The sequence below is a fragment of the Spinacia oleracea genome, chromosome 4 (genome assembly GCF_020520425.1).
Source record: "Spinacia oleracea cultivar Varoflay chromosome 4, BTI_SOV_V1, whole genome shotgun sequence".
Classification (NCBI taxonomy): domain Eukaryota; kingdom Viridiplantae; phylum Streptophyta; class Magnoliopsida; order Caryophyllales; family Amaranthaceae; genus Spinacia; species Spinacia oleracea.
In genome coordinates this window covers 147,285,595-147,296,138 of record NC_079490.1, presented here as the reverse complement: position 1 = coordinate 147,296,138, position 10,544 = coordinate 147,285,595, and the positions used below count along the sequence as shown (strand labels likewise).

General features: G+C 36.0%; 1 protein-coding gene across 14 annotated transcripts; it reads right to left on the bottom strand.

The window, feature by feature from the left end:
• Positions 1-1,468: 1,468 nt before the first annotated feature.
• Positions 1,469-9,312, bottom strand: LOC110805326 (uncharacterized). Of its 14 annotated transcripts, none has more exons than XR_008919475.1 (8): positions 8,882-9,292; positions 7,837-7,891; positions 7,564-7,743; positions 4,943-6,168; positions 3,493-4,224; positions 2,929-3,390; positions 1,932-2,054; positions 1,492-1,708 (listed from the first exon to the last, which is right to left on the bottom strand). XR_008919475.1 is itself a non-coding variant. In XM_056827412.1 (4 exons), exons 2-4 carry the CDS (start codon positions 7,887-7,889, stop codon positions 6,088-6,090), a joined length of 414 nt encoding a protein of 137 aa, XP_056683390.1. In that variant the 5' UTR covers positions 7,890-7,891; positions 8,882-9,312; the 3' UTR covers positions 4,431-6,087. The 14 variants fall into 14 exon arrangements, 1 of the variants encoding a protein (XP_056683390.1); XR_008919474.1 differs by having other exon boundaries at positions 6,087-6,168; positions 8,882-9,284; XR_008919476.1 differs by lacking the exons at positions 1,492-1,708; positions 1,932-2,054 and adding an exon at positions 8,125-8,181 and having other exon boundaries at positions 2,616-3,169; positions 3,282-3,390; positions 4,943-6,184; positions 8,882-9,295.
• Positions 9,313-10,544: the final 1,232 nt, after the last annotated feature.

Genomic DNA, 10,544 nt, shown 5'->3' with positions numbered 1-10,544 from the left:
ATATATATATATATATATATTTTGTAAACGAGGGAAGGCTACTCTATTACCCTGGCGATACACATGCTTGATGCAGCGCTTGAGGATTTAATTTGAGAGCTTTCACACCTTCCATAATTCTTGCTTCGGAGAATCGATCTGTATACAAGCTAAGTTGTCCATCTGCAGATCGAACCAATTTCTCGATTTGCAGATTCTTGGCTAGCTCCAACCCCCTTAACAGTGTTACTGCTTCAGCTTTGAAGGCTGTTGCGTCATGCGTGGCCTATGTTCACAGCCCCATCAATTTTGTAATATATTTTGTTAGTAGTTATTTTGCACATTTTATTCGATATATTATTCAATTCGCAGTGGCAGAAAATCTGGGACTATTTAAAAATCAATGAAAAATATGCTAGTATTAAAATAAATTAATTGAAAAATCAACTAAAATTAAGCAAGGTACGTTGTTTTGGGCTTTGGATATTTAATTGTGACATGTTCGATTATAATTATTTGCAAGACTAAAATAATGGTTTTTTTAATGTACTCTTACAGCTTACAGCCTATATTAGATGAGATAGCTGATCACTTTATGGAGATAGCATTGGACAAAAGCGGGTGTTGTATATTGCAAGCTTAAGCGGGTGTTGTTTGTTTTTTTCATACCTGATAATTTCATCAATCGTCAATCTCTTAATTTATACGTACGTATTAATTATATGTAGTATAATTTGAATTGTTGTATAAGTATTGTTGGAGAAACTTTGTTGTGCAATATCTTGGTACCCAAAAAGATGAACCCCACATCATTTCACAAGTCGTAAGGGCACTCGAATAACTTTGGAAGTTATGTTGTTGAAAAATTCTTGATTAAAGCTGATGACGAACACGCCCATCTTATTATCAAGGAGATATTTCATATTTGATGAAAATGATGATCCTAATAGTTTTCTAGAGATTCTTCAGCATCCTTTTGGTAACTTTGTTGCTAAATCTGCTCTCATTAGATCAAAGGTTAGAGGCCCCTATCCAACTCTTTCTAGTCGACTCAAATTCTAGTATTGTATACACCATATACTGTACGTGTATAAAATACTAGGTTGCGGTTGCAGTTGCGGTTTTAAGAAAACTAACTAATTCATTTTCTACTTCTGTAATTAGGAAATGTATCTGTGCGGATCTAAGATGTCTTATGTCTACGTACGTCAGACTTGTGGATCGTATTGAGGCTAATTACCCCTTTTTGCACAGTCATATGTACGGCAAAAATGTGCTCAATGCTGTCAAGGGCACCAAGTACAATAAGTACCATCACCATGTATAGCTTGTTCGCTTGCTCATACCAAATTCAGACCGTGTTCAACTTTTTTTTGTCTTGTGTTGTCTTGTCTTGTGTTATGTTATGTTATGGTACGTGTTTGTTAGTGTTTTCAGGTTGTGCTGAACTATATATTCAATCATGTAGGTAGGGAAATGTCATACAAAATTGTGGGTGTTTGTAATTCTAGATTACAAATTCATGTTCTGTTATATCAATAATACAACTAGTCTATAGGAAATAGGTACAAAAGAATTACAACTCCTTATTATGTACAAAAGAATTCAGATAACGGCTGCTTAATAACATAGATGTACTGCATTGACAACAACAGCATTCACCCAGTCGTTCACCTAAAGATAATGCCTCTTTTTCTTGATAACAGGGTGTTTGACATCTAGGAAGTTCCTGCATTGAATGTTTTTTTTAATATAAAAAACATCTAAAGAAAACAGGAAGTTCAACTACAAAATCCTGGAAGTTCAGTCAATCAATCTAGGCTCCTCTACATTATCAGGAATCCAGGGATCCTGGTTTTCTGCTTTACTGCTTCATTTTTGCCATCTTTATGCGAAAGCTATTCTTTACCAGCAAAGAGAAAACATTAATAAGAATGAATCGGGAAGATTACCTTCCCCTCAGTCAACTTTGAGGCATCGAGGTCCACAACCCCCCTCAAAGGGTTTGTTCCTAATTCAGTTTCAAAAATAAGCTTCTATCATAGATTCCTTCGGTTAACTCTTTCTCCTCTGATCTGATGTGCATTTGGTTGAGATCAAAAGTCTAAATATTAGGGAGTACAAGTAAACAACAACAATATATGGATTCATACACTCTCAAATAAGATATCTGACTGATACTTAAAGGAAATTACTCAAGCAATTCTGACTTTCATTTAATAAAGAGTTATGTCTAGAATATAGCTCTAAGAAGTACGCACCCGGTTCCCCAGCTAAATAAATGCTAAAGTGAACATGCATCTCAAGCTCTAATGTAACAAGACAATTTTCTGACTGGTCACCAGAAGTAGCAATTCTACTCACCAGAAGATGTAGCATGATTCTGACTGGTCTACAGGGTGCATGATATAGTCCGAGTTACCACCAGCAACATGACATCTCAAGCTCTAATGTAACAAGACAGTTTTCTTTTCTTTTTGAAAGGAAAGTGATAAATAGAAAATATATTAAGGGGTATAAAAGAGGACAATGAGTTCCTTGAAGAAGATGAGCGGAAAACAAATCCAAGTACCATGAAAGAAAATTAAAACACCTGCACCGACAAGCCTCTATAAAAACTAACAGTTCAGCAGGTGTACTAAATGTAAACAAAATGGAAAAACTTATGCATTACCAGCACATGTTTCCCTTTTTCCTCGAGATAAAATGCTTACACCCTTCGCAAAGCATATAGAATTTTGTTTAAATCCATACAAGTCATAGAAAGCATGCCAACACTTTCTACCTAAATGGCTAAATTCTATTCTCATATAAATTATATAACCAGAGTGTCATAAACAATCAATGAAATCAACCAACTCCTTGTCAGCTATATGTCAACAACAAAGAAGGATGAGACCCATAATAACTTAATAAGTATTTGACAACAATTTAACACCAAAAGTATACCTCGCAATACTTCCGAAGATCATCTTCTCCCAAAGTATGTGCAATTTCCAACATTTGCAGACCATTTCGTGGTTCTACCAAACTCTGCGTGGCCACTTTCTCGCAAAGGCCTTTTAAACTCAGCACCTAACTTGTCATCGACATTCTCCTTTTCAGAACCAGAACTATCTCTGTCAGACTCCATGTCATTGTACATAAATCCCTCATCTAACTCCCCTAAGACATTGTTTACAGTACAGCACTGACATGATGATAAGTGGAACCAACAATCAGTAAATGTGTTTCACCCACGGAAACTTTAGTTTCTCTTTTCACACCATGAAGCCTAGTAACTGCTGGTGTCTTATCCTTACCTTTCTTCCCATCCCAGGTGTAAATGTGTAATCCAGTCGATGTTACTGCCCCATGCCAGTACTTGCCGGCAGAAATGCTGACAATTTTCTTTCCATTAAGATAACATAACTGCGTAGGCGAAAACAAAAAGGAAATGGGGGATTAATAACACTAAATATTATGCTATAACAATGTAGTCAAGAAAAAGCTTCATGTATTTGGAATACCGACCTGCTGGCATTTGAGATCAGGATCAGATGAAACCCAGTAAAATAGCGCCCTATCATCAGTTAAAGCCATGCTATACACCATACCCGTGGCAACGGAAACTACATGGAGTTTCTCCATCCTGTGAAACTTCTTTAGAGTATTCCCATTTTTTTCAAATTCCTGGCTATAATCATAGGCACTTCAAACTGTAATTTAGAAATGTCTCCTTGCTTTGTGTATTCTCCATCATGATCTGATACATCTGATTCATCGAGAACAAAATTCTCTTTGTCAACTCATCTAGCTTACAACGATTCTCTATAGGGACTGTAAGGAAATACTGGGAACGTATTAGACCATTTCCTTGAGTTGTGTTAAACTTTCCTGGTCTTTGCACGTCAGCACTTATTTATATGGGTGTCGGATAAGGTGGAGATTTTAGCACGCATTGGGGTCTTCAAGCATCTAATTTCATTGAATCTTCAAAAAGTGGTCCCATTTTTTGGACATCATCAGGTGTCTCTGGTGAAGACTCCAGAACACTGTGAGAACTTTGTAATCCAGATCTCTCTGACTTTTCAACCAATGTTCCTGCTTGTTGAATTTCAACTGGAGTCTCTAGTGAAAATTCTAGCACACTGTGTGGTCTTTGTAAATCAGAATTGTCAAAGTTTTCCACAATAGTAACCCTTTTTTGGATTTCAGCTGGAGTCTCTGGAATAGTGTTGATAAATGAAACAGATCTGCAAAAGCCTTCAACAAAACACAAACATTAAACACATTGATATATACGCCAGCCAACAAACAAACATTAAACACGTACCTTGATTTATATATAAATCAGACAACAAACCAACATACTCATAAGCTGGATATACTTATTGCTTAAATTCCACTCAAAATTAAGTAACAAAATAAATTGCACATGGCACAAAATCTTTCAACCCAAAACATTCAAGTTACTAAAAATCCACTTAAAATTGAATTAAAAGAATTAGCACCATTAAAGCAGCAAACCCAATAAAAACAACAATTAGAGAACTAAAGAAAGAAAGCTCGATATTGTCCTTAAGACTCTAACACTTTTTAATTGCAGCGACACCATAGCCTGAATATAGAACAATGTCATACTTCTTCGTATTCCCAAGCAAGTTCTATAGCCAATTACCCAGGGAAAAAAAAATCCTATATGGTAACTGGATTACCCCTAAACACGGACTAATAAGGGAAAATGATATACGAAACGACAAGCTAAGTGGAATCAGCTCAGTTCAGACTATTGTAGTTGATATGGTATTTCCTGTGATTCGAGTACTCATCGAGTTACCGGAATCGATCTTTCGAGGAGCAACCTAAATGGGGAGATATCAGGGAATTTTTCAGGATTGTCAGACCTCAGTTCTGTTGACTTGTCCGGAAATACCTTACGTATGACTCCTAGTGATTTGAGTGGTGTAGAAGCCTTAAGTACCTTAACTTGTCACATAATACACTTAAGGGGGAGCATAATTTAACTGGGTTGAGTAGCTTGGAGGTGTTGGATTTATCATTGAACAAAATCGAAGGCGAAATTCGGCCTAGTTTCCCTGCAATGTGCAGCAACTTCAGGGTTATGAACATCTCTTCAAATAACTTTACACGGTCTGTTGATGGGTGTTTTGATGGCTGCACAATGTTGGAGTATGTTGATCTTAGTGCTAATAACTTTACTGGGCAGGTATGGCCTGGTTTTGCAAGAGTGGAGGCGTTCGATGTTGGGGAAAATAACTTTACTGGATCGATTTCTCCCTGGATGTTTGATGGAAATTGCATCTTTTGATACCTGCCTCCTGAAAAATCTTTTGACCGAGCATTGCCTCCTTCAATGAATCTCTAGCGCTTTTGAACAGAATTTAGATCAAGATCACCTCGGTTGAGCACTTTACCCTTGAGGACATTAGGGAAATATGTTGCTCTTGCAGTTGATCCCACACTTACCCATTCCTGCAAAACTTTTACCCCTCTAAAATAATAACGTTGTACGATAAGAGAAATATGAGGCTGCAAATTGGCTATCATTGAAACAAAGTGGCTATATAAACTGAAGAAACAAAGATAAGACATGCATTTAGTGTTCTGTGATCTATTTCCAATAATGACGATGTAGAATGTCATGAGGAAAATAAGGTTAAAGGTCGGTGTCTTAATTAAATGCCACAACCAAACATTTCCAGGCAATTTTATCTGAAAATGAGGAACTAAAGTATCCGATGGTTAGCATACATCAAAAATAGGCTACCCGGCTGTAACCTCCCATTTTTCAATCAACCAAAATCTGTTTTAACTAAGTGCAGTTGGAGTTTGTGAAGTAAATTAATGACAATTTAACAATGAATATCATCAACACATTTGCAGTATATGATCATCAACACAAGATAACAAGTTATACAGAAAATAGAGAATGCCTATTTTTACACTTTTTTTTTCTTTATTGTGACAAGAAAAAGACCATACTACCAGGGAATACACAAAAGTCATGATTAAAAAAAGCATCTAAAAAATAGTACATCTCAGTAGAAATATGCCGGAAGTATTCCAAGAAGAAGAAGATATAAAACTGAAATTAAGGAAGAAACCTTAGCTGATAGCATTCCCTAGTGTCAGCAAACTCCAGTTTATGTGGCAACCTTCCTTTAGTTGTGTCCCAGCTGACATTGCCTGAGATGCACCCTCACTTCCAGCCAGATCAATAAAAAATTGTCGCAGAACATCAATAAAGTCATGTTGGTTTGACAACTTGAAGAAGAAATTGAATAAACTGACAATTATAATACAACACATGAATTGTAATTGAATTAGCCATAACTTTGTATTCTTAGTTCGACACACTGGTAATGTGCACATCAAAGCATGCTTTGCAGGGTCACAAAACCACTCAAGCCGCCAAAGTTGAAACTAAAGAATTTAAGTCAGATTAAATTTAGAAAGTAAACTGAAACTATCAAAAACACGATCAAAATGTGTAAAAGCAATGACACAAGGGCTAAATCGCAAAATACGATTGCTAATTAGGATAACACTTCAATCGAGAATGTCGAGAATGCACTACTGGCTCAGTGGGAAGGCTTCTAAACATCCTACGTTATAACTCTTCAACAGACTATGACAAATAGCAGATTTTCCAATTAAAGACAAATTTTCAGGAAATAAGAAAAACATCAGTATTTCTCCTTGATTTTGCTACGAAAAAGTAAATAGGGCAGTGGAGAAACATATAGCTCATCTAGTCATCTTGCATAATTTCCAGCAAAAAGCAATCTCTTGCAGATATAACAAGAGTAAGGACTACCTCTAACTTAACATCTTACATAAGCAGGAAGACAACATGCACCTACCAACATAATCTGGAGACTTTAACAGAATTATGCACAAAACATGAATCGACAATGCAATTTTGTACCTACATGAGCTAAAACGTTCAACCTTGATATGCCTCTACTGTGGGGGGGTCTGTGTACTGCCATTCTGTCAAGCAGAGACTATGTTTTGATATTTTCAGCTCATAGCAAGCTCCCCGATACACTTAAAAGGGGGGGATAGAATCGTATCCAGGGAATTCCCATAACCAGGTAATGCCAGTATACTACAAACTGAATATGATCTAACACTTTTTAGAGGAAGTCTTCAAATAGTAATAGTCGGATGAGCGTGTGATTCCTTAATGCCCTCATCTGCGATGTATTGGGTGGGCCCTATGGCAAAGGTTTATGTGACGATCAATATACATCAGGCTGAATTATGTGACAATTAGTACGTCAAACTGCAGCAAAGGTTTCAACTAATCAAGCATGTATCTACTACACAACCCGGCTTTTCAAATACACAAAATTCATTCAAGAAACAAAATCTCGACAAATCAGCTCAACCACGAACACCAATTTTCTACCAGTCAACCAAATCACCAGGAGCTCACTTTCAATTAAGTTAATTTCCAACTACCGGTAACATCCACAATTTCAAGAATTATATAAATGAATACAATGAACAAATCAAAACCTCAGCAAAATTCAATCAATTTACCAAAAAATCAAATGTAAAAATATAAACAATTACCTTAGGAAATCCCTCCCAGTACCAGTCCGAGTACTAAAAAAACACAACAACCTACGTTTAACCAGCAGCAATCTCAAACCATCTTCCTCGAGCCCAACCTTGAACGTGTTAGGAGCCACAATACCCTTGAAATCATTCTTCAAAAAAAAAATCATTCTTCCTCCTCCAAGGCTCCAAGAGCTGAAATATTAAATGAGATTTTGTAAGCCCATTAAGCATAAAAATAGAAATCACTGTCACCACCAATGATAAATTATTAGTAGTTAGACTCACCATTTTTTATTCAATAACACTTTGATCTTAAGCTTTGCACGATCAGGTTTCATAACTGCAGATAGGTAAGTTGAGATTATCAATGAGATCGAAACAACGGTCTCGCAATATTTATACACTATGAACAAACATAGCTTTGTTTCCTTAGGGTGTTCCTTTTGTAAGTTAGAAACACATTCAAACGTAATTACCCTAGTAGATCTAGCAGCTCTATGGATGAAATACACCTAATTTCCATTGAATCTATAATCTAACAACCTCTTATGCAACATATCAAGGAGAACATACCACAAAGAGTCTTCTATTCAATGTTACTATCAACATCAACCAATTCGCCTGCAAAATCTATCAAAACCCAAGGCCAATCTTATTCATTTTGTTGCACAAAAGAGACTATAAAAGCAAACACATCACAAGAACGATCACTACAAGCAATAGATGCATAATCACAAAATGATCACTCAAATTATAAAGGAAAGAACATTCAAACTTCTGCCATAGGGCCCACCCAATTAATTGATTGATGATAGATATCATCAAATTAGAATAATCCAAAACACACAATTTTCATGACCAAGTAGGAAGTAAAACATCATCCAGACCAGAGAAACCTTAAATTACATCAACAACCTTAAGATAGTAAGATAAGATACAAGAACAATACTATTCTAAAAAGAATCATATGGCAAACTGTTCGATCTTACCCAAAAATCATTTCTTTCATCAAACATCAACCGACAGCAGTGAAAGAAATATTAATGATGATCTAATTATCTAAACCTCTGACAAATTTTTTATCAAAAACCTAAACCATGAATATTCCCCCTTTCGATATTCCCATAAAATCAAACTAAAACCAGTATATCTGCATCATCTCGGATCGAACTAATTTTAACCAGAATTCCCCAAATCACACACCAAACCCCAACAAAACCCAGAAAACAAAATGAATTCAATCAATTACAGTTAAAAAATTTAATTAAAAAAAACCACCAACCAATTGTGCAAACATTGATTCGTAACAAAGAAATTACGAATCTCTCACCTTTAAAAAAAAAAAAAAAACTGAAAATCTGATGGGGAATTGCTGAAAAACCCAAAAAAATTTGAGTGGGTGTAAGATTTGTAAAATGGGTCGGAGATTACTTCTTAGGTTTTCCAATTTCTAGACCCCGTTGTTTTCCTTTTGAATTTTCTGTGTATTGAATTCTTCTGAAAAAGGAAATGACAATCTATCAACAAAACCACGAAAGAAGACTGCCATCAGTATATCTCAATTATTTTGAGACTGCTCCTGACGGAAAAGAGCTGTAGGTGCTCATTGGAAGCAAAAACAGGAGAGGAAGGGGATGAAGGCTGGAGAAAGAGAGAAGGAAGGAGAGGGAGTAGGGATGTCAGTGGGGCGGGTTTCGCGGGAGACCCGCCCGGCATCTGCCCCAAGTAGGCGAGGATGGGAGTAGGTTTGGCGGGTGATGGGGCGGAGATGGGTATAAAAATCGTACCCGCCATGGGTGGGGCGGGTGCGGATTTTGTGTTGAACCCGCCCCATCCCCGCCCGCCCCGCCCCATCCCCACTCGCCCCGCTTCATACCTGCCATGGGTGATGGTGTGAGTTTGGATTTATTTGCATCTTTTGACGATAATATAAATTTATGTGAGATTTTTATGTTTTTTGTTTGGATTTTTTTATGACGAGTATTTTTTCCGATTATATAGGTTACTTTAGTCATAAGGTTTTTTTTCTTCTATAGTTAACTTTGATTACTCCGTACATATGGCAAATGTTTGCTAAATAAGAAAAATTAGGCGGGTATGAAGCGGGGATAAGACGGGGATGGATACCCAGTTGGGTGGCGGGGCGGGGATGGATTTTAGCTTACACCCGTTGGGGCGGGGATGGGAATAAATTTTGTACCCGCTATAGGTGATGGGGCGGGGATGGGGATGAAAATTTTAGGTGGGGATGGGGATGGAGGGACTTACATCCGCATCCGCTCCATCTATAGTTATTACTTTACTATATACTAAAAGAGACACCAAGAATGACACATGTCACTTCCTGGTGAAAAATTTTCCCACCAAAAACTCTTTCCTAAAAAGACATATTTACTTTTTTATTCTTTTTTTATTTTCTCTCCTTTTGTATAAATGTTTATATATGGAAAAAAATATAGGATTATGGAATATGTCATTATTAAAATTTTGGTAATAATTTAGTCAAACTGTCATATCAATAATAGAAAATATTCTTACTTAATATTTTGGCAAATTATCATATTAAATATATCATATATTTTAGTCAGATCAATATATTAAATATATGAAATATATAATACGTAGTAAGTTAAAATATGAAAAAATGAGTACATTCGAGATTATAAATTACGAAATAGATTTAAGGGATAAATAATTCAATTAAAATTTTTATAAAAAAGATAGTCAAATAATAATTTTCAAATATCCGTGCGTGCACGGGACCTAATCTAGTAATATATTAAAAGAGAGGAAATCAATGTGATGATGACAAATGTCACTCATTGATTGACCTCTCTTTTAATATATAGATTAAGTTTTTTTTTAAAAAAAAAACTACGGAGTACCAATATATCAAAGCCCAATAAAATCCCGTAAGTTATGATCAATTTCCAAAAAAAAAATTCAGCCCATAAAAGTAACTAAAGCAACCAATATTCAAAGGACCATTATCA

Excerpts from the sequence above, each read along its gene's own strand:
- LOC110805326 (XM_056827412.1), bottom strand. The coding sequence starts at position 7,889 with ATGAAACCTGATCGTGCAAAGCTTAAGATCAAAGTGTTATTGAATAAA. Across the intron at positions 7,744-7,836 it reads GTGTTATTGAATAAAAAATG|CTCTTGGAGCCTTGGAGGAG; the intron begins GTGAGTCTAACT and ends TTAATATTTCAG. Across the intron at positions 6,269-7,563 it reads ACTGGGAGGGATTTCCTAAG|TTTATTCAATTTCTTCTTCA; the intron begins GTAATTGTTTAT and ends TATAATTGTCAG.